Source organism: Macaca thibetana, chromosome 14 (genome assembly GCF_024542745.1).
Source record: "Macaca thibetana thibetana isolate TM-01 chromosome 14, ASM2454274v1, whole genome shotgun sequence".
Taxonomy (NCBI): domain Eukaryota; kingdom Metazoa; phylum Chordata; class Mammalia; order Primates; family Cercopithecidae; genus Macaca; species Macaca thibetana.
The window spans coordinates 647,759-669,248 of NC_065591.1; the positions used below are offsets into that span (position 1 = coordinate 647,759).

A 21,490-nucleotide genomic window follows, 5' to 3' on the forward strand; every position below is an offset into this window, starting at 1 on the left:
CTCCCTCCCCGCAGGGTCCAGGCCTCTGATTACCACGCCACCCCCACCCTCCAACAGCTTCTCCATCCAACAAATAAATCGAGCTCTGAGATGGCGAAAGAAACAGTGCGGGTTTGTTGCCCACGGGGACGCCTGTCCCCACACACTGGAGAGGCTTGAAGGTGGGGGCTCTGCCCATCCGCTGGGGAATGTCCGGGCCAGCCCAAAGTCTGTGGGGCCTAGGCCTGGGCAGGCTCTGGGGGCTGTGGAGCTGACGAGCCAGGCAGAGCGGGGTCCTTGGGGGCTAAACCCGTGCGTCGGATGCCGTCCTGGTACTTGCGGCAGCCGAGCTCCAAGACTGCACGCACCTCTTCTGCCACGTCCTGCCGGTCACTCTGCTCCAGGGCCTGCACCAGGAGTCCCACAGCCCCTGGCTGCCCAGCCTGGCGCTCAGCCCAGGAGAAGAGCATGTGGCGGATCTGCCCATCCAGATCATCCCTGCAGGCAGAAGACAGGTGACAGAGGGGTCCTACCCACCTGCCCAGGACCCGCCACCACATTCTGCCTCGGAGTGTGGGGGAGTTCCCGGCTCCTTGGGCCAACTGCGGCCAGATCTTTCCTTTCCCAGCCTGGTGTTTGCCCTTTGCCCACCTCCCCTGGAAGAAACTTCTGTCAGCATCAGGTGGGCCCTCCAGGCAGCCAGGGCTCAGCCCTGGGGCTGGCAGCCAGCTGGTAGTGGCAGTCTCACCGGAACTCGTGCCGGATGCGCTGCAGCTCACGGTAGGACACGCCCAGGTGCAGGGCCACAGTTGGCCAGTCTGGACCCAGGCGCCCAGCCACGCTCAGCAGGTTGCTCTGTGTCAGAAAGCCGGTCTCAGCATCTCCCAGGTTCAAGGGCGCCAAGGAGAGGCCAGCCCTCCGCCGTGGCTCCTCAGAGCTCCGAAGTCTCTGTTGGAAGGAAAAAGTGCAGTAAGCCCTGGGCTCCACCCCAACTCTACCACGTCCCCCTGGTCACCCCTGGGCCTCGGTCCTGCCCCGCCCCTCTGCTGTCCCTCAGTCCCACCGGCAGCTTGATGGGCAGAGTGGCCATCCACAGGGCGTCTGCGCCCTTCCTCTGCCGGGCAGCCTCAGCCTCCTCGGGTACCTGCACAGGCACTGTGCCACGGTAGAAGGACACCTGAAGGGGCATCAAATGGGGTTCAGAGCTCGGTCCTCTGCCCAAGTGGCCTGGGGGGCCTCTCCCCTCGCCCACCCCCCTCACCCACCTGGCCCCGCACAGCCTGGGCCTCCCGGTCCAGAGTGGTAGTCACGTATACCTCCTTCACATTCTTCAGGTGCGAGTAGAAGACAAAGCAGATTCTGCCCTCCACGCAGTCAGGACGGTCTAGGGGTCAGGGGTGGGCTGAGCAAGGAGGGCGCAGGGAAGATGGTAAGGCTCCCTCTCTAGGACAGGGAGGTCTTACCAGCATCCACGTCGATGCCGCGCTCGAAGGCCGCAAAGAACTCTTCGCCCTCGAACATCTCCACCGTGTCAGAGGGCTCGGGGCCCCGGTACCGCTCCAGCAGCCGCCGAAGGGTGGCATCCACCTGCAGGGAAGCCCGTGTAGCTTGCAACCCAAAGCCCTGCACCCCACCCCAGCTCTCTGGTCGCCACCCTGCTGCCCTCCAGCCTGCGCCCTCACCTTGTTTCGGGGCAGGCACTGCAGAAGGACCTGCTCAGGGTCCCGGCGCCGCTGCAGAGCGATGAGGTTCACACGGTGCAGCCGCAGCCGCTCCCAGGCCTTCCGAGCCAGGCCTCCCACGCAGTTCTTGGTGGTGTACCAGAGCCAGTACCTGGGAGGGCTGGGGGTGAGGGGGGCTGTACAGACTGGGGGAGGGGGGCTGAGAAAGCTGGGGGGCACTGACCAGGAGAAGTGGGTGACCTGGAAGCGTGCGTACAGGTGGGTGAGCTCCAGGACCACCTGAGCTGTGATGTCATCCCAGGTGACTGCAGGAGGAGCCCAGTACAACAGGTGCAGACGGGAGCGGTCCAGACTGAGGCCTGGGGATGGGAGGGTCAGCAGGCTGAGACTGCCTGGCTGGAGACCCCCCCCACCCTACGGCCACAGGTCCAGGTATGCCCCATGGCCACCTCTCACCTGTGATGCCAGAGGGCAGAGGCAGCTGCACGGTGACCGGTCGGAGGAAGCTGGGGGGACCGCTCTGTGAGAGGCACAGCAGGGGGCTCACTGCAGCCTCTGGTTCTCCTAGGAGAGCCTGCAGTTCTCGGCCAGCCATGCGCACCACCTGAGGCAGACGGGCCCCTGAGCACCTGCCTGTGGGCCGAGGCGCCGCTTGCCACCCTTGGTGCTGTCCTGGCCATACCTGCATGGAGACTCGACGAGGTTCCTCAGTGGCCCCAGGGGGGAAGATGACCTTGACCCCAGGATGACCCGAGGAGCACAGCAATGTCCCCTCTGGTGGCACCAGGCAGGCATTGGACACAGGGCGGGAAACCACAAGGAACCAGGAGAAGTGGGGTGCCTGGCAGTGAGCCCAGAGCCGCTGAGACGGGGGAGCAGGGAAGTCAGAGGAGCCTGGGTCAGGACACAGGGAGCAGGATCCAGGAGAGATGGGGCGGGGTGGAAGGTGCCAGGGACACGGGGGAGCAGGATCCAGGAGGGACGGGGTGGGGTGGAAGGTGCCGGGGACACGGGGGAGCAGGATCCAGGAGGGACGGGGCGGGGTGGGAGGTGCCAGGTCGAGGCTCTGGGCAGGGGTGCACGGCTCAGGGCAGCGGCTCCCCAGTCGCCACCGGCAGGCCTGAGTGGTCCTCACCTGGGGTGCCTCTTCCTCCAAGTGGGTCTCCAGGTCACCCCAGCTGTTGTCATTCCGGGTCCTGACCACCACTTCACGGCAGCGCCGGGCCCGTGGTGGGGTGAAGAGCAGCCACAGCCCCACGTCCTGCCAGGCAAGGATGGTGTGAGGGCTGGGGCCAGGCCTGGGCCCACACACTGCCCCCCGCCACACCCTGGCCATGCCTGCTGGAAGGCCACCCCATGCGGCTGCAGCTCCAGCACATGGCTGAGCAGGGCATCATGAGGACCCAGGGGGACGAGCCCTGGCTCTGGCAGCAGCAGCCGATAGCGGATGGTGATGGGGGTGGCGGTGGCTCCCGCTGGGAACTGCAGGCGGACACCACAGGCCAGGGTCACTGAGCAGCCTCGAGGAGTCACAGGAAAGCTGAGTGAGGAAGGAGCGAGCCATGGGTTAGACCCAGAAAGGCCTACGTGTCGGAGCCTGGACCCAGGAACTCTGGAGAAGGTGTCGGAGGGGCTGGGGCGACAGGCAGACAGACTCCCCTCCAGCCCCCTCAACCCACCCCATACCTGTCCAAATCTGAGGTCAAGAACAGTCTGGGCATTTCTGGAATGAGGGCTGCCACTGTGGAGGGGACAGACGTGTGGTCAGGACAGTGAGGAGACCCACGTCCTTTCCCAGGTCTGCCCCCTTTGGCACCAAGCCCACCTGGTGAACTTGGGACGTCTGGTGAGGCCTCACCCAGGGGGTTCCCCTGCAGGCGCACAAAGGGGGCGTCTAGCAGCTCAGGGGGCAGGTCCCGGAGCTGGTTGTCCCTTAGGTCGAGCCGGGTGAGGAGTGGCAGGCGGGCCAGGCCGGCTGGCACAGACGCCAAGAGGTTGCTGTGCAGGACAAGGAGCCGCAAGGACCGAAGACCCGCTGCGGGCAGGTGCTGGCTTAGGCTCGGCACCAGCCCAGCCCGTGGCACTGGGACACTCCTGCCACTGCCTCCCAGAGCAGCCATTTCAGACTCTCCACAGCTGGGCTCAGAGAACTCTGACAAAGCCGCTGAGGGAGTCTCAAAGGCCAGGGAGGTGGAGGGACTCCCAAGAGGCAGCTGTGGACCAAGCCTGTGGGTGCAGAGGCCCCTGCGGAAGACAGGCAGGCTTCAGGGGTCCTCCCGTGGGGCCAGTGTGCCAGGGGCGCAGCAGCTACTCACCCAGGGAGGCCGGGAGGCTCTGTAGCCGGTTGGAGGCCAGGTTGAGCTCCAGGAGGCTGCCCAGGCCTCCAATCTCAGGAGGTAGTGTATCCAGCAGGTTCTGAGAGAGATCGAGGCGCTGCAGGGTGGATAGGGCCCCCAGTGCTGGGGGCAGTGTCTGCAGGCGGTTGTGTGTCACCGCGAGGAAGGTGAGGGCGGGGAGGGCCCCCAGAGCCTCAGGCAGCTCAGAGAGGCAGTTGTGAGACAGCAAGAGTGCACCCAGATCTCGCATCCGCAGGACACAGGCCGGCAGCGTCTCCAGGCTGTTGAAGCTCAGGTCCAGGTGGGCCAGATGGGCCAAGCCACTCAGACCAGCGGGCAGGGTGGTCAGGGCACCCCGGAGACAGGCACCCAGTGTGTCCCGGCGTTGCCCTCCTGGGAAGGGGGGAGGCGGATGTGGCCCTCAGAGCCAGGTCCCAGATCGACCCTGCCAGCCAGAGAAAACAGCTGCTCAAGAGGCACCGACCGGCCGGGCGCGGTGGCTCAAGCCTGTAATCCCAGCACTTTGGGAGGCCGAGACGGGCGGATCACGAGGTCAGGAGATCGAGACCATCCTGGCTAACCCGGTGAAACCCCGTCTCTACTAAAAAAAATACAAAAAGGCCGGGCGCGGTGGCTCAAGCCTGTAATCCCAGCACTTTGGGAGGCCGAGATGGGCGGATCACGAGGTCAGGAGATCGAGACCATCCTGGCTAACACGGTGAAACCCCGTCTCTACTAAGAAATACAAAAAATAGCCGGGCGAGGTGGCGGGCGCCTGTAGTCCCAGCTACTCGGGAGGCTGAGGCAGGAAAATGGCGTGAACCCGGGAGGCGGAGCTTGCAGTGAGCTGAGATCCGGCCACTGCACTCCAGCCTGGGCTACAGAGCGAGACTCCGTCCCAAAAAAAAAAAAAAAAAAAAAAAAAAAAAAAAACTAGCCGGGCGAGGTGGCGGGCGCCTGTAATCCCAGCTACTCGGGAGGCTGAGGCAGGAGAATGGCGTAAACCCGGGAGGCGGAGCTTGCAGTGAGCTGAGATCCGGCCACTGCATTCCAGCCTGGGCGACAGAGCGAGACTCCGTCTCAAAAAAAAAAAAAAAAAAAAAAAGGCCGGGCGCGGTGGCTCAAGCCTGTAATCCCAGCACTTTGGGAGGCCGAGACGGGCGGATCACGAGGTCAGGAGATCGAGACCATCCTGGCTAACACGGTGAAACCCCGTCTCTACTAAAAATACAAAAAACTAGCCGGGCGAGGTGGCAGGCGCCTGTAGTCCCAGCTACTCAGGAGGCTGAGACAGGAGAATGGCCCGAACCCGGGAGGCGGAGCTTGCAGTGAGCTGAGATCCGGCCACTGCACTCCAGCCTGGGCAACAGAGCGAGACTCCGTCTCAAAAAAAAAAAAAAAAGAGGCACCGACCTCCCACCCCACTGCCACCCCAACCCGACAGGGACTGACAGAAACACTGGAGAGGTGCCTGCAGATGGAAGGAGGCAGGGATGGAGACCACCGGCTCATCTCAGCTGAGAACCATCACCCAAAACCTTCCCCAGGAACATCATCTGCACTGTGGCCTGGAGAGACCCCCAGCTGGAGAGCTTCAGGGTCCGGGAGCCAGGGCCCAGCCAGCCTCACATTGGGGGTGGTGATCGCCGAGGATGGCGATGGGGCTGGACAGGACCAAGAGCAGAACAGTTCACACCTGGGGAGCCGGGAGGGGCGGACTGGAGCTGGGGCTGGGACCCGGGTTTGTCTTTGAGGACATGCAGCAGAGGCAGGGCAGAGCAAGAGATGGAGACAGGGCCCAGAACAGGTGGAGCTCACCTTTGAGGACCAGGGAGCGGAGGCAGGACAGGCTCTGAGGCAGCTGGGCCAGGGTGGCCTCCAGCAGCTGAGGGTCCTCGTGAGTGCTCAGACGCAAGAATTCCACCTGCAGCAGCTGAAGAGGCTGCTGGACACACAAGTGCAGCAGTCGCTGGCAGCCCCCCGGATACAGGTCCAAGCTCAGCCGGTTGCCGCCCAGGAAAGGCCGCGCCCTGGACCCTGCGTCTGCATCCTCCGAAGCATCTCCTGCAGCAGCAGCTGCCTCCAGCTCTGGCCCCTCCACCGCTGCAGCCATCGCCCACCGACGGTCCTTGGAGGCCAGACATGTCCCAGCACGCAGGCAGGCCTGTCCAGGCAGGGCCCAGGGAAGCTACAGAGACAGGAGAAGTGAGCGGGAGTCGCTCTTTGGGGAAACAGGGACTCTGGCTGGAGTGGGGAGCTCTTGAGCCATCTGGGCCCGGGCTGTAGAGTGGGGGAGACCTTGTGGTCACCCTGAACCCCCGAGGCCTGGGTCACTACTGGAAAGAGGGTTGGAGAATGGGACTGCCATGGCACGCAGGAGCACCGGGCAGGGAGACCTCACTATTAGCAGCAGAGCCGGGGGAGTGAGGCTTCAGTCCTGGTCCTGGAAATCTGGCCAATGGAGCCGTGGAGCTGCGAGGTCATCGGGGCTGTCCCCCCGTTCTGGAGATGAGTCCCCCTTCTACTTACATCGGCTTTGCCAGGAGGGCCGTGACCCTCTTCTACCGCCCCGAAAGTCAGGGAAGGCGGTGTAAGGGCTAGAGCCTGGGACGTGAGCCACTGGGCAGCTTCAGGGTCCTGGGGCCGGGACCTCAATTCGTGAGCCCTGGAGGAAAGCTCTCCCGCCCTTTCCAGTTCGGTCCACTGGGGAGGGTGGTGCGCCGCGCACGACAGCTCAGATGGCGTGGGGGGCGGGCTCCAGACCCGAGGCAGGCTCGGGATCCCCCGGGCGTCAGGGATGGGAACGGCCTCCACCCTCCTGAAAGCAAACGTTCCCCTCGCCGCGCCGCCCCCGGCCCGCCCGGGCCGGCGCGTACCTGCGCTCCAGGCGGCGCGCAAACGGGGGCTGCTCAGCGCGGGCTCGGCTCCTGGGATCCCGCCCGCGCGTTTCTGGGGGGGCGGGGACTGCAGACCCCGCCCCTTGGGCCAGCCCCTTCAGAACTTGCCCCCTGCGCCGGGATGGGGTCCAGGGGGGCGGTCTCCCGGCTCCTCCCCGACCCGCCTTCCCTCCGCCCGTCGCAGCCCCGGAGACGCGGACGCGACCCGTCCGTCTGCCGAGCCTCCCGCGCAGCTGCTCTCGGCTTCCTGTTAGTCCACGGGGACGGAGCCGTCCAGCCTGCCCCGCCCGGAAGGCTGCGAAACCCGCCCTTTCCGAGGTTCTCGGGGTCCCGGGCCGCTCCGAGGCTGCAGCCCCGGCCCCAGGTGCGTTCCCAGGTCGGGGTGACAGGAGTACTCTTGCGGCTGCCCCGCACCCACCCCTGCTACAAGCCGGAACAATTGCAGTGCCCTTCCCAAACCAGCCCCCACGGCCTTCTCCGGGAAGCCTGCCAGGACCTCCTCTCTGGACCTGCTGAGACCCTTCCTTTCGAGCCATCACTCTGGGTCAGAAGCAGTGAGCCTCCTGGCACTGCCTCCTTGAATCACGCAGGGGAGAAGGAGGTTTTAAGAGAGAAGATATTGAGTGGGCGCGGTGGCTCACGCCTGTAATCCCAGCAGTTTGGGAGGCCGAGGCAGGTGGATCACGAGGTCAGGAGTTTGAGAGCAGCCTGGCCAACGTGGTGAAACCCCGTCTCTACTAAAAATACAAAAATTAGCCGGGCGTGGTGGTGCGCGCCTGTAGTCCCCAGCTACTCAGGAGGCTGAGGTAGAAGAATGGCGTGAACCTGGGAGGCAGAAGTTGTAGTGAGCAGAGATGGTGCCCCTGCACTCCAGCCTGGGCAACAGAGCAAGACTCTGTCTCAAAAAGAAAAGAAAAAAAAAAGATCAGATACTGCCCAAGGCTTGCCCGAGGCCCTGTAGCTGGTGAGGGTCAAAGCCAGCCGAGAACCTGAAATTTGCCCTGTCTGCCTTCCCCACCAACGTGATACCCCCCAGCAGGCCTGTGCTTCATTCACCAGCTTTCTCGCCCAGCAGAGCAGATGCTTGGGGAGGGAACAGACACCATCAGCTATGCCTGCTTCTTTACTCAGGTCATATCAGTGGATCCTTCTTCCTTCCACTTCCCAGCTACCACCATCCCTCCCTCTGGGACGGGCAGGTCTCTTCCAGGACTCCCTGCTTCCATTCTCCCCAGCCCCCTCCACGTAGGGCCCGGAGGGATCTTTCTAAAAACTAACCACAGGCCTGATGCTGTGGCTTACACCAGTAATCCCAACATTTTGTGAGGCTGAGGTGGGTGGATCACTTGAGATCAGGAGTTCAAGTCCAGCCTGGCCAATATGGTGAAGCCCTGTGTCAACTAAAAATACAAAAATTACCCGGGTCTGGTGGCAGGTGCCTGTAATCCCAGCTACTCTGGAGGCTGAGGCACGATAATGGCTTGAACCCAGGGGGTGGAGGTTGCAGTGAGTTGAGATCTTGGCACTGCATTCCAGCTTGGATGACAGAGTGAGACTCCTTCTCAAAAACAAAAGGCCAGGCGTGGTGACTCACTTCTGTAATCCCAGCACTTTGGGAGGCTGAGTCGGGCAGATCACGAGGTCAGGAGATCGAGACCATCCCGGCTAACACGGTGAAACCCCATCTCTACTAAAAATACAAAAAAATTAGCTGGGCGTGGTGGCGGCCGCCTGTAGTCCCAGGTACTCGGGAGGCTGAGGCAGGAGAATCACTTGAACCTGGGAGGCAGAGGTTGCAGTGAACCAAGATTGGGCCACTGCACTCGAGCCTGGGCTACAGAGTGAGATTTCGTCTCAAAAAAATAAAAAAATAGGCCAGGCGTGGTGGCTCATGCCTGTAATCCCAGCACTTTGGGAGGCCAAGGCGGGTGGATCACGAGGTCATGAGATCGAGACCATCCTGGCTAACATGGTGAAACCCTGTCTCTACTAAAAAGTACAAAAAATTAGCTGGGCGTGGTGGCGGGCGCCTGTAGTCCCAGCTACTCGGGAGGCTAAGACAAGAGAACAGCTTGAACCCAGGAGTCAGAGGTTGCAGCGAGCCAAGATTGCACCATTACACTCCAGCCTGGGTGACAGGGATTCTGTCTCACACACACACAAAAAAGACCTGAAATACTGACACATGCTACAAAATGGATGAACCTTATGAAAAAATAACACTTAGCTAGGGAATATGGTTCCTTTTCAATTATCCAGCCGAGAAACATAGAATGAGACCACAATCACACTCTGTCCACTTTGTGTTTGTCTCTTGAAACTGGTTGGTATTGCCAGAAGTAACTATAAATTAACCTAACAATGCCAAACTAGGCACTATAACCCACACCTTAGAGTTTAATAATGTATAGCCAATCACTAATCAGTCATTTCTGTAAACCAATGAGAATTCCTGATTAACTTTATATCAGTTTGCTTCCTGTCCCCGCTTTTTGCCTTTAAAAATCCACTTGTTGGCCGGGCGCGGTGGCTCAAGCCTGTAATCCCAGCACTTTGGGAGGCCGAGACGGGCGGATCACGAGGCCAGGAGATCGAGACCATCCTGGCTAACACAGTGAAACCCCGTCTCTACTAAAAAAATACAAAAAACTAGCCGGGCGAGGTGGCGGGCGCCTATAGTCCCAGCTACTCGGGAGGCTGAGGCAGGAGAATGACGTAAACCCGGGAGGCGGAGCTTGCAGTGAGCTGAGATCCGGCCACTGCACTCCAGCCTGGGCGACAGAGCATGACTCCGTCTCAAAAAAAAAAAAAAAAAAAAAAAAAAAAAAAAAAAAAAAAAAAAAATCCACTTGTTGTCTGGGCGCGGTGGCTCACGCCTGTAATCCCAGCACTTTGGGAGACCGAGGCGGGCGGATCACAAAGTCAGGAGATCAAGACCATCCTGGCTAACACCGTGAAACCCCGTCACAAAAATGGCGTGAACCTGGGAGGTGGAGGTTGCAGTGAGCCGAGATCGCGCCACTGCACTCCAGCCTAGGCGACAGAGCGAGACTCCGTCTCAAAAAAAAAAAAAAAAAAAAAAAAAAAATTCACTTGTAGGTTGGGTGCAGTGGCTCACACCAGTAATCCTGCCACTTTGGGACACCAAGGCAGGAGGATTGCTTGAGGCCAGAAGTTTGAGACCAGCCTGAGCAACATAGCAAGGCCCCATCTCTACAAACGATTAAAAAACAGGCCAGGCACAGGGACACATGCCTGTCATCCCAGCACTTTGGGAGGTCAAGGTGGGTGGATACCTGAGGTCAGTCAGGACTTGGAGAGCAGCTTGTATGACATGGCAAGATCCTGTCTCTAAAATTAAAAAAAACATTAAGGCCAGGCGCAGTGGCTCACGCCTGTAATCCCAGCACTTTGGGAGGCCGAGGCAGGCGGATCACAAGGTCAGGAGATAGAGACCATCGTGGCTAACACGGTGAAACCCCGTCTCTACTAAAAAATACAAAAAATTAACCAGGCGTGGTGGCGGGTGCCTGTAGTCCCAGCTACTCGGGAGGCTGAGGCAGAATGGCGTGAACCTGGGAAGCCGAGGTTGCAGTGAGCCAAGATCGCGCCACTGCACTCCAGCCTGGGCGACAGAGCTAGACGCCATCTAAAAAAATAATAATAATAAAAATAAATTTTAAAAATCCACTTATATCTGCTGCTCACCCAAGTGTAAATTCAGGGCAACTTGGCCGGGCGCGGTGGCTCAAGCCTGTAATCCCAGCACTTTGGGAGGCCGAGATGGGTGGATCACGAGGTCAGGAGATCGAGACCATCCTGGCTAACCCGGTGAAACACCGTCTCTACTAAAAAATACAAAAAACTAGCCGGGCGAGGTGGCAGGTGCCTGTAGTCCCAGCAAAAGTAGTCCCAGCTACTCGGGAGGCTGAGGCAGGAGAATGGCGGGAACCCAGGAGGCGGAGCTTGCAGTGAGCTGAGATCCGGCCACTGCACTCCAGCCTGGGTGACAGAGCGAGACTCCGTCTCAAAAAAAAAAAATTCAGGGCAACTTAAATCTATGTCCAGGATGTAATCCTCAAGCTTGGCCCACATAAACTACTCTGTATTTATATTAAATTTGTCTTAGCATCTTCCTTTTAGGTAGGTTCTTGAAATTTGAAAATACGCTGAATGAAAAAGGCCAGACACAAAGGCAAAATACTGTATTATTTCAGTCTTACGGGGTGCTACCGTTGTCAAAATCATAGGAACAGAAAGTAGAATGTGTTTATCAAGGGTGGGGGAGCAGGGAATAGGGACTTTAATGCGTACAGAGTTTGTTTGGGATAATAAAAAAAAAGTTAAAAAAAAGTTAAAAAAAAAGTGAGATGGGGCTGGGCACAGTGGCTTGTGCCTGTAATCCCAGCACTTTGGAGGCCGAAGTGTGCAGACCACTTGGAGTCAGGAGTTTGAGACCAGCCTGGTCAACATGGTGAAACCCCGTCTGTACCAAAAATACAAAAATTAGCCAGGTATGGTGGTGGGTGCCTGTAATCCCAGCTACTTAGAAGACTGAGGCAGGAGAATCGGTTGAACCCAGGAGGCGGAGGTTGCAATGAGCCAAGATCATGCCACTGCACTTCAACCTGGGGAACAGTGAGACTCCTCAAAAAAAAAAAAAAAAAAAAAAGTTGGGGCCAGGCACGGTGGTTGATGCCTGTAATCCCAGCACTTTGGGAGGCCAAGGCAGGTGGATCGCGAGGTCAGGAGATCGAGACCATCCCGGCTAACACAGTGAAACCCTGTCTCTACTAAAAATACAAAAAATTAGCTGGGCATGGTGGTGGGTGCCTGTAGTCCCAGCTACTTGGGAGGCTGAGGCAGGAGAATGGTGTGAAACCAGAAGGTGGAGTTTACAGTGAACCGAGATAGCGCCACTGCACTCCAGCCTGAGCGACAGAGCGAGACTCTATATCAAAAAAAAAAAAAAAAAAAAAAAAGGTTGGGATGGATAGTGGTGATGGTTGCACACCAATGTGAAGGGACTTGCTTAAAACATTGAATGAAACCATAATCCTGGCCAGGCATGGTGACTCTGGGATTACACCTGTAATCCCAGCACTTTGGGAGGTCCAGGTGGGACGATCGCTTGAGCCCATGTCTCAACAACATTGTCTCTACCAAAAAATTTTAGCCAGGTGTGGTGGCACAGGCCTGTGGTCTCAGCTAAGAGGCTGAGGTGGGAGGATCACCTGATCCCAGGAATTTGAGGCTGTAGTGGGCTGTGATCCAGCCACTGCACACCAGGCTGGGCGACAGAATGGGGCCCCGTCTCAAAAATTACAAAATAAAAAAAGTCACATTGTTCGCAAGATGTTTTCCCGCCTTTATCCCAGATGTGTGACCTCGAGCAAGAAAACCTTTCTGTACCCAACCGCCTCATCTATAAAATGGGGGTAATGACACCGAGGCCACAGAAGGCGACGGTGAAGTCGAGTTCCAATGCTTGATGTATACACATCCCAGGGTTTGCACTGCTGTTTGAGCCCCACGGGAGCAGGCGCTGCCTGCTAGCACCTTAGGTACCTGCATCTGACCCCCTGTTCCTGGTGCTAGCCCCGGATATTGGCAGGGTTGGCTCCTTATCTCTCAGCTTAGACTTTCTCAGGCTGCCCAGACCAACTCGCGCTCTGTCCCTATCCCTCGGATCGCCCCCTTATTCATCTCCTGCGTCCTCGCAGAAGAACTTAAGTCCTTAGAAGGCAGGGCCAACCCTGTTCCCTCCCAGGACCCGAGAATGTGGCAGGGTCCCCTGATGTGCTATGTCCACATGGACACCAAGGTCAGTTCTGGGCCGAAGCGGCCAGCGCAGGGGCTGACCGCTCGGACCTCACTCCTCTCAGGGGTGGTGGGCGACGCTGCCTCACGTCATTGTCCTGCCCTCCAAGGTTCGCGCTCGTCCTCTGGCAGGACGCCCTGGCCCCGCAGGACGGGGGTGGCCTCCCAGGTAGGGCTGCAGTCGCTAAGTCCGAGGCGGCTGGCTCACCTCACTGAGCCCGGCTGGACATGGGGCCACCGGTCGCCGCGGCCAGGGAACCACCAAAGAGTCAGGGCGAGCCTACCGCGAGCAGCCCCCGCTTGGGCCCACGTGCCGTTCCGCGTAGGCCGGCGGCGCAGGCCACTTCCGGCAGCGGTGCACCATGGGACTTGCAGTTCGCGGGCGAAGGTTGCGCCGGGGCGTGGCAGCCGCGCTGCATGTTGGGCGCTGTAGGCGCCGCGTGGCATGCTGGGAGCGCTAGGTACCGAAGGCAGATGCCGTCCCTTTGGGCTCGCTTCGTCCGTCGCCACCACGAGTTTCGGGGGACCTTCGCCCCACGCTATAAGAGCAGCCACTTCCGGAACTACTGGCCTTCGCCTGTGCCGCGGAAACTGTCTTGACGGGGCCGGGGGGAAGTGTCAATGGCTTCTCCTCTATCGTCATTGGCTGAGCGCCTCGTGACGCCATCCTGAGGCGCCTCATGCGGCGCCCCGCTCGGGTCCCGGAGGCTTCTGGGTAGCGGTTTACCCCCGCCCCTTGCATCGGCGCCTTCCTTTTCCTCCCTGACACCGCTGAGGTTGCACGCGTGAGGCCTCTCCGCCGCCGCCGCAGACGCCGCCGCGTGAGTGTGGTGACCCGGCCCGGGGTGCGGGCTGGGGACTCGGGGTCCGCGGGCATGCGAGGTGGGCGGCGGGGTCTTTCCGGGACGGAGGCCTACTGGGCAAGCCACACGCGGCCTCGTCCGGCGGCCCCGGGGTGGGCAGGCCGGAGGCCACCGGGGTAACACCGCCGTCGCGCCCTCTCCGCCCGCCTCAGGATGCGCTACGTCGCCTCCTACCTGCTGGCTGCCCTCGGGGGTAACTCCTCCCCCAGCGCCAAGGACATCAAGAAGATCTTGGACAGCGTGGGCATCGAGGCGGACGACGACCGACTCAACAAGGTAGCTGCCGCCCTTGCCCCGCAGCCGCCGTAGAGCGCCGTACAGGCGATTTTTCTGCCTGATCCGGCCACATGCTGGAGGGTTCGGGGAGAGGCTTGTTTCAGTCCAGTCGGCGATGTCTCGGGTAGAGAAGTAAGCAGGGTGGGGGCCAGGTGCAGTGGTTCACGCCTGTAGTCCCAGTACTTTGGGAGGACGAGGCGAGCGGATCACCTGAGGTCAGGAGTTCGAAACCAGCCTGGCAAACATATGGAAGCCCCATCTCTACTAAAAATACAAAAATTAGCCGGGCGTGATGGTGGGTGCCTGTAGTCCCTGCTACTTGGGAGGCTGAGGCAGGAGAATTGCTTGAACCCGGGAGATGGAGGTTGCACTGAGCCAAGATCGTGCCACTGCACTGCAGACTGGGCGACAGAACGAGACCCTGTCTCAAAAGGAAAAAATAAAAAGCTGGAGGGGTACGAGGCAAAGTCGTGATTAATGAGCTTTGGAAGTTTAATACAAGTGAGATGCATAAGATTCCTTAAAAAACAAACAAAAAAGGCAGTCCTGGCGAGTGGCTCACCCAGCACTTTGGGAGGCCAAGGCGGGTGGATTATTGGAGCCTCGGAATTCAAGACTAGCCTGGAAAACATCATAAAACCTGGTCTCCAGAAAAAGTTAAAAAAAAAAAAAAAGTTGTAGGCAGTGGTGCACATCTGTAGTCTCAGCTACTCAGGAGGCTGAGGCGGGAGGCTCATTTGAGCCTGGGAAGTCAAGGCTGCATGGAGTAGTGATTGTGCCACTGCAGTCCCACAGAGCCAAGCCCTGTCTCTAAAATATAATAAAAAAAAATCAAGGCCGGGCGCGGTGGCTCAAGCCTGTAATCCCAGCACTTTGGGAGGCCGAGACGGGCGGATCACGAGGTCAGGAGATCGAGACCATCCTGGCTAACACAGTGAAACCCCGTCTCTACTAAAAAATACAAAAACTTAGCCGGGCGAGGTGGCGGGCGCCTGTAGTCCCAGCTACTTGGGAGGCTGAGGCAGGAGAATAGCGTGAACCCGGGAGGCGGAGCTTGCAGTGAGCTGAGATCCCGCCACTGCACTCCAGCCTGGGCGGCAGAGCAAGACTCCGTCTCAAAAAAAAAAAAAAAAAAAAAAAAAATCAGCCAGGTGTGGGTGCTCACACCTGTTGTCCCAGACTGAGGTGGGAGAGTCGCTTGAGCCCGGGAGGTCAAGGCTGCAGTGAGATCCCACCACTGCACTCCAGCCTGAAGTCAAAGTCAGATTCATTGACAGCTTATTTTGCCCGTGTTGAAGATACCTGTGAGTAGTCAACATTAAGCGGTGAGACACCGTGTGTTCCCTTCTCAGTCCTAAGTCTAAGAAACCTAGTGTCCATTTATTTTTATATCACTTACCAAGCGAGGGTGGTGGCTCCCTTTGGGCAGTGCAGGTCTAGAAACTTCAGGGCGTATTCCTCTGTGGGGGACCCAGTCCTGCTGTGATTCTGGAAGGGATAGGGCCAGGGATACATTTGCACTTTCCTGGTAACAGCTGTGTGATTATCTGCTCCAGGTTATTAGTGAGCTGAATGGAAAAAACATTGAAGACGTCATTGCCCAGGGTGAGTTGATGTGGAGGGGCTTTCATTTGTTTTCATGGTCCATCCTAATCCCTGCTGGTCCGTCTGTGGCCTGCCAGGTTTCGCTTGTGGACCAGAGCACCCTAGAAGCCTCACCTGAGGAGTGAGCAGGGCTCCAGTGGGCTCATGTCATGGGCGCTTCTAGACACTCCCAGGAGCAGGGCAGCAGGGGGCACCCTGTGTTCTCAGTGGACGTTTAGGTGGCCCTGCCTCTGAAGCTTGGTGTCTGGAGAACTGAGTTCATGTCAGCAGTTCTTACCGCATGCTTTCTGTGAAGGAGCTGGGGGCAGGGACTACGGGTGCCAGGGATGTTCACAGGCTTCTTGCCTCTTTGTTGGGCAGATGGTTTTTTGTTGGTGTCAGCTGAGCTGGTGGGAGTTGTTTGGAAGTTGAGCTGTTGGGGCAGCTGTTCCTGTCTTCCATGCATGTGACCAGGACAGGGCTGGCTCAGCAAACGGGCCAAGCCATGAGCACATGGCTGTGGCCAGAGATGTGGACACTGGAGCAGCATGCTCATTGACCAGGCCGAGCATGGTGGCTCACGCCTGTAATCCCACCACTTTGGGAGGCCGAGGCGGGCGGATCACAAGGTCAGGAGATGGAGACCGTCTTGGCTAACACGGTGAAACGCCATCTCTACTGAAGATATGAAAAATTAGCTGGGTGAGGTGGCGGGCGCCTGTAGTCCCAGCTACTTGGCAGGCTGAGGCAGGAGAATGGCGTGAACCTGGAAGGTGGAGCTTGCAGTGAGCCGAGATTGCGCCACTGAACTCCAGCCTGGGCAACAGAGCAAGACTCTGTCTCAAAAAAAAAAAAAAAAAACAAAAAACCATGTTTGTCCAACGGACATCTGAGGGTGGAGGTGGGGAAAGTGGGCAGGCAGGTAATGTGGGCCTAATTCCTAGAAGGCAAGTTTCTGGATAGGAAAAGTCCCTGTTGAGGAGTGGCTGGGGGAGGGAGTGTTCCGGAAGAACGGGAGACATTGGCATATGGTGGGTCCATATATGTTGGGTGCCCTGTGCCATCCATGGTGCCATCTGACTTCCCTGTGGAACAGCCTCCCAGACTGGGCAGCTGCTCTGGTCTCACCTCTCTGCTTTCTGTAGGTATTGGCAAGCTTGCCAGTGTACCTGCCGGTGGGGCTGTGGCCGTCTCCGCTGCCCCAGGCTCTGCAGCACCTGCTGCTGGTTCCGCGCCTGCTGCAGGTAAGTGGTGGCCTAGTGAGTGGGCAAGGGGCTGGGGCTCAGACAGTGTTGCTGCAGTGGGGTCTCCATGGGGGGACTGGCCTGGCACTTGGGCAGTGCTCACCACGCCTCTCCTCTTTTCCACAGCAGAGGAGAAGAAAGATGAGAAGAAGGAGGAGTCTGAAGAGTCAGACGATGACATGGGATTTGGCCTCTTTGATTAAATTCCTGCTCCCCTGCAAATAAAGCCTTTTACACATATCTCAAGTATTCCATGAGCACTTTGTCAGACGGTAGTCTCTGCCCAGCTTCGCATCAAAGAGGGCAGGTTTGGGGCTGAAGTGTGGACAACATGGTGTTGGGGAAGAGTTTCTGGTGCAAAATGAGCATGAGGAGGGGAGTCTGGGCATCACAGCTGCCTGGGGCCCCTTCCTGTGGGCCTTAAGCGGTATCCTAGCTCCTGAGTACACTCCAGAAAAATGTGAACGGGCCGGGCACAGTAGTTCGTGCCCATGATCCCTGCACTTTGGGAAGCCGAGGAGGGAGGATCACTTGAGGCCAGGAGTTTGAGACCAGCCTGGGCAAATAGCAAGATCCCATCTCTAAAAAACAAACTATCGAGGCGTGGTGTGCACCTGTAGTCCGTGCTATGAGAAGTTGAGATGATCACTTGCCCAGGAGGTTGAAGTTAACAGTGGGCTATGATAGTGCCACTGCACTCCAGCCTGAGCGGCAGACATCCTGCCTGTAAAAAGAACAGCAGAGAAGCTGATTTGAAATGGAGCTTGCGTAATCAGGGCTCTATCTTTGGGGTGGCTTGGTGCCTGGTCTTGCAAGGACAGGATTCGTAGCCCCTGGGCTTTACAAGTGGATGCAGGAAGTGAGTCCAGCTTGGGGGTGGTGTACGCCCCTGGGTTTCCCTGCAGGAGTCATGGCTCCGCCATAATGCCCTGAGCAACTTGGGCAGTCACTCCTCAGGCTTGTTTTTCTGCCGTTCACAGCCAACCCCTGCCTTACTGGGCAGATGTGCTCAGGGCTTGTGGGCAGTGACCGCAGGGCCAAGTGTTCACTGAACTAGGTCCTTTGGGGGTGGGCTTGCCCTCCCCTGACAGGCTCTGGCCTGGAATATGGGGCTAAGGACAGGCCATCACCCACCCCTCCCTGCCTCTCTGCCCTCCTGGCCCTACTCCGTACGCTGTCTCCCGAGCCTCAGGGTCTTTGCCCACCAATGTAGGCACCCAGAAGATGGTCTGCCGCTCCCACCCTGGGCTTGGGGTCAGCAACCCACCAACTGGCTTTGGTGTGGGGAGCACCTGCTCTGTGACCTCCTTAGTTCTGGGAGGATAAACAGGAGGGTATAGCACAGAAGACAGTTGGGGTGACTGGGGGAGGCCTCCCTCAGATTGGGAGCCAAGACCTGCAGGAAGGCAGAGTCCCTGGAGGGGAAGCAATGTGGGTTGTCGGGGGAGCCAGGGAGCCACAGAAGGTACTGAGATGGAGAGGGATCCAAGATGCTTTTTATTTATTTTGTTTCTTCTTTTTGAGATGGACTTTTGCTCTTGTTACCCAGACTAGAGTGCAGTGGCATGATCTCAGCTCACTGCAACCTCTGCCTCTCCGGTTCAAGTGATTTCTCCTGCCTCAGCCTCCTGAGTAGCTGTGATTACAGGTGCCTGCCACCAGTCCCGGCTAATTTTTTGTATCTTTTTGTAGAGATGGGGTTTTACCACGTTGGGCAGGCTGGTCTCAAACTCTTGGCTCAGGCAACCCACCCGCTTCGGCCTCCAAAGTGCTAGGATTACAGGTGTGAGCCACCGTGCCCGGCCTTAATAATATTTTTATTTTTATTTTTATTTTTTTTATTTTTTTTTTGAGACGGAGTCTCGCTCTGTCACCCAGGCTGGAGTGCAGTGGCCAGATCTCAGCTCACTGCAAGCTCCGCCTCCCGGGTTTACGCCATTCTCCTGCCTCAGCCTCCCGAGTAGCTGGGACTACAGGCGCCTGCCACCTCGCCTGGCTAAGTTTTTGTATTTTTAGTAGAGACGGGGTTTCACCGTGTTAGCCAGGATGGTCTCGATCTCCTGACCTCGTGATCCGCCCGTCTCGGCCTCCCAAAGTGCTGGGATTACAGGCTTGAGCCACCGCGCCCGGCCAATAATATTTTTAAAAAGACCTTTTTGGATGCCCATAAAAGCAGAGACTAGGGTGGGAGTAAAGCCAGGTGAGCAGTGGAGGAGGCTGGAACCTGGGTAGTAGGGGTGGGGCAGCAGATGGAGGAGGAAGCAGAGAAATGACCCTAGCAAGGTACAGCTAAGGAGTGCAGGGAGCAGTGCTCGCTACAACAAGGCAGGGGTGAGGCTGGTGCTGGGGATGGCCCAGGCTCAGGGAAGGGGCCCGCAGCAGGAGTGGACCTAGGCTTCCGAGTGCAGACCTGGCAATTCCAGCCTTGGACCCTGAAGGGAGGGGCCCTATTTCGCCCGGAGGTCACCATGAGAGGGGGACGTCCCACTGCCTGGGGTTTCTCATTGAACTGTCCCTTGGAGCTTGTCCTAATGGTGGGGTGCTCCCAGACCCTGCCAGGATTCTGGGAAGGACTGCCCAGTTCCTGGCTCCTGAGCCTCCCAGGGGCCTGGAGATTATGTACCCAAAACAGCCTGACCCAGATGTGGAAATAGGAGCAAAGGTCTCCCTGCGCTGAGGCAGCACCACCCATCAAGGCGACAGTCCCTCAAATGGGGCTAAGGCCCGAACCCTGGCCTTTCCCGGCCTCTCCTTGGAGAGGGAAGGACCCTAAGTCCCTGGCTTCCCTGTCAGTGGTTGTCCTGAGGAGCCCCTGGACTTCCATCCCTACTTCATCACACCCTGAACCCTGCTGGCTCCAGCAGCATCGACAGAATCCAGTCACAGGGGGCTCCTGACACCTGGCTCCGCCCTCCATACCCTGGCCCTCCCTCCCCAATCCCAGAGTGCATTTGCCCCCGTGTACCTCCATCCGAAGATTTGGAAGAGGCCCCATGTGCGCAGGAGTCTCGCCTGTGCCGGGGCTGGAGCAGGAGTCTCGCCTGTGCCGGGGCTGGAGTGGGGTGGCCGGATCTCAGCTCACTGCAAGCTCCGCCTCCCGGGTTTATGCCATTCTCCTGCCTCAGCCTCCTGAGTAGCTGGGACTACAGGCGCCCGCCACCTCGCCCGGCTAGCTTTTCGTATTTTTTTACTAGAGACGGGGTTTCACCGTGTTAGCCAGGATGGTCTCGAACTCCTGACCTCGTGATCCGCCCATCTTGGCCTCCCAAAGTGCTGGCATTACAGGCTTGAGCCACCGCGCCTGGCCTTGTTTTGTTTTTGAGACAGGGTCTCACTCTCGCTCAGGCTGACGTGCAGTGGTGCGATCATGGTTCACCCCCAGCCAGCCCAGACTCAAGTCGATCCTCCAACCTCAGTCTCCTGAGTCGCTGAGACTATAGGTGGGTACACTACACCTGGCTTAGTTTTTATTTATTTATTTATTTATTTATTTACTTATTTATATATTTATTTTTTATTTTATTTATTATTTTACATATATATATATTTTTTTCTTTTTCTTTTTTTTTGAGACGGAGTCTTGCTCTGTCGCCCAGGCTGGAGTGCAGTGGTGTGATCTCAGCTCACTGAAAGCTCCGTCTCCCGGTTTCACGCCATTCTCCTGCCTCAGCCTCCTGAGTAGCTGGGACTACAGGCGCCCACCACCATGCCTGGCTAATTTTTTGTATTTTTAGTAGAGATGGGGTTTCACCGTGTTAGCAAGAATGGTCTCAATCTCCTGACCTCGTGATCCACCCGCCTCGGCCTCCCAAAGTGGTGGGATTACAAGCGTGAGCCACCGCGCCTGGCCTTTATTATTTTTTATTATTTATTTATTTGTTTGTTTGTTTGTTTTGAGATGGAGTCTCGCTCTGTTGCCCAGGCTGGAGTGCAGTGGCTGGATCTCGGCTCACTGTAAGCTCCACCTCCTGGGTTCACACCATTCTGCCTCAGCCTCCCTAGTAGCTGGAACTACAGCCGCCCACCACCATGCCTGGCTAATTTTTTGTATTTTTAGTACAGATGGGGTTTCACCGTATTAGCCAGGATGGTCTCAATCTCCTGACCTTGTGATTCGCCCGCCTTGGCCTCCCAGAGTACTGGGATTACAGGCATGAGCCACCGCTCCTGGCACTTATTTTTACTTATTTATTTATTTATTTATTTATTTATTTTTTTTTTATTTTTTTTTTTTTTTTGAGACGGAGTCTCACTCTGTCGCCCAGGCTGGAGTGCAGTGGCCGCATCTCAGCTCACTGCAAGCTCCGCCTCCCGGGTCTATGCCATTCTCCTGCCTTAGCCTCCCGAGTAGCTGGGACTACAGGCGCCCGCCACCTCACCTGGCTAGTTTTTTGTATTTTTTAGTAGAGACGGGGTTTCACCGTATTTAGCCAGGCTGGTCTCGATCTCCTGACCTTGTGATCCGCCCGTCTCGGCCTCCCAAAGTGCTGGGATTACAGGCTTGAGCCACCGCGCCCGGCCTTATTTATTTATTTAAGATGGAGTCTCGCTCTGTCGCCCAGGCTGGAGTGCAGTGTCACCATCTACGCTCACTGCAAGCTCCGCCTCTGGGGTTCACACCATTGTCCTGTCTCAGCCTCCTGAGTAAGTAGGACTACAGGCGCCTGCCACCACGCCTGGCTAATTTTTTTTTTTTTTTTTTTTTTTTTTTTTTTGTATTTTTAGTAGGGACAGGGTTTCACCATGTTAGCCAGGATGGTCTCCATCTCCTGACCTCGTGATCCACTCACCTCAGCCTCCCAAAGTGCT

At 57.8% G+C, this 21,490-nt stretch overlaps 3 protein-coding genes and 1 non-coding gene across 5 annotated transcripts in view; 2 read left to right on the plus strand and 2 right to left on the minus strand.

Annotated features, from left to right (window-relative positions):
- Positions 1–21,490, minus strand: part of CEND1 (cell cycle exit and neuronal differentiation 1) — an 82,805-nt gene that overhangs the window by 11,857 nt on the left and 49,458 nt on the right. The gene's annotated exons all lie outside the window — the stretch shown is intronic.
- PIDD1 (p53-induced death domain protein 1) lies at positions 96–6,967 on the minus strand. Its single transcript, XM_050758016.1, has 16 exons — positions 6,874–6,967; positions 5,816–6,185; positions 3,977–4,390; positions 3,487–3,696; positions 3,348–3,402; positions 3,000–3,201; positions 2,797–2,922; positions 2,344–2,523; positions 2,118–2,265; positions 1,885–2,020; positions 1,662–1,812; positions 1,443–1,566; positions 1,245–1,363; positions 1,043–1,156; positions 728–927; positions 96–477 (listed from the first exon to the last, which is right to left on the minus strand). Exons 2-16 carry the CDS (start codon positions 6,108–6,110, stop codon positions 219–221), a joined length of 2,733 nt encoding a protein of 910 aa, XP_050613973.1. The 5' UTR covers positions 6,111–6,185; positions 6,874–6,967; the 3' UTR covers positions 96–218.
- RPLP2 (ribosomal protein lateral stalk subunit P2) lies at positions 13,411–16,920 on the plus strand. Of its 2 annotated transcripts, none has more exons than XM_050757993.1 (5): positions 13,411–13,535; positions 13,730–13,853; positions 15,410–15,458; positions 16,583–16,681; positions 16,808–16,920. In XM_050757993.1, the coding sequence occupies exons 2-5, from the start codon at positions 13,731–13,733 to the stop codon at positions 16,882–16,884; spliced, it is 348 nt and encodes a 115-aa protein (XP_050613950.1). In that variant the 5' UTR covers positions 13,411–13,535; position 13,730; the 3' UTR covers positions 16,885–16,920. The 2 variants fall into 2 exon arrangements, with proteins under 2 accessions (XP_050613950.1, XP_050613951.1); XM_050757994.1 differs by having other exon boundaries at positions 16,811–16,920.
- Positions 15,494–15,627, plus strand: LOC126936714 (small nucleolar RNA SNORA52). Its single transcript, XR_007719533.1, has one exon. It is a non-coding gene; the product is annotated as a small nucleolar RNA SNORA52 (small nucleolar RNA).

Bases quoted from the DNA above. Each gene is read 5' to 3' on its own strand.
- PIDD1 (XM_050758016.1), bottom strand. From the start codon at position 6,110: ATGGCTGCAGCGGTGGAGGGGCCAGAGCTGGAGGCAGCTGCTGCTGCA. The intron at 3,202-3,347 runs GTATGGGGTGGG...TTCCTCACTCAG, and splicing joins TTGACCTCAGATTTGGACAG to CTTTCCTGTGACTCCTCGAG. The intron at 928-1,042 runs GTGGGACTGAGG...TCCTTCCAACAG, and splicing joins CTCTGCCCATCAAGCTGCCG to AGACTTCGGAGCTCTGAGGA.
- RPLP2 (XM_050757993.1), top strand. From the start codon at position 13,731: ATGCGCTACGTCGCCTCCTACCTGCTGGCTGCCCTCGGGGGTAACTCC. The intron at 13,854-15,409 runs GTAGCTGCCGCC...TATCTGCTCCAG, and splicing joins ACGACGACCGACTCAACAAG to GTTATTAGTGAGCTGAATGG. The intron at 15,459-16,582 runs GTGAGTTGATGT...TGCTTTCTGTAG, and splicing joins TGAAGACGTCATTGCCCAGG to GTATTGGCAAGCTTGCCAGT.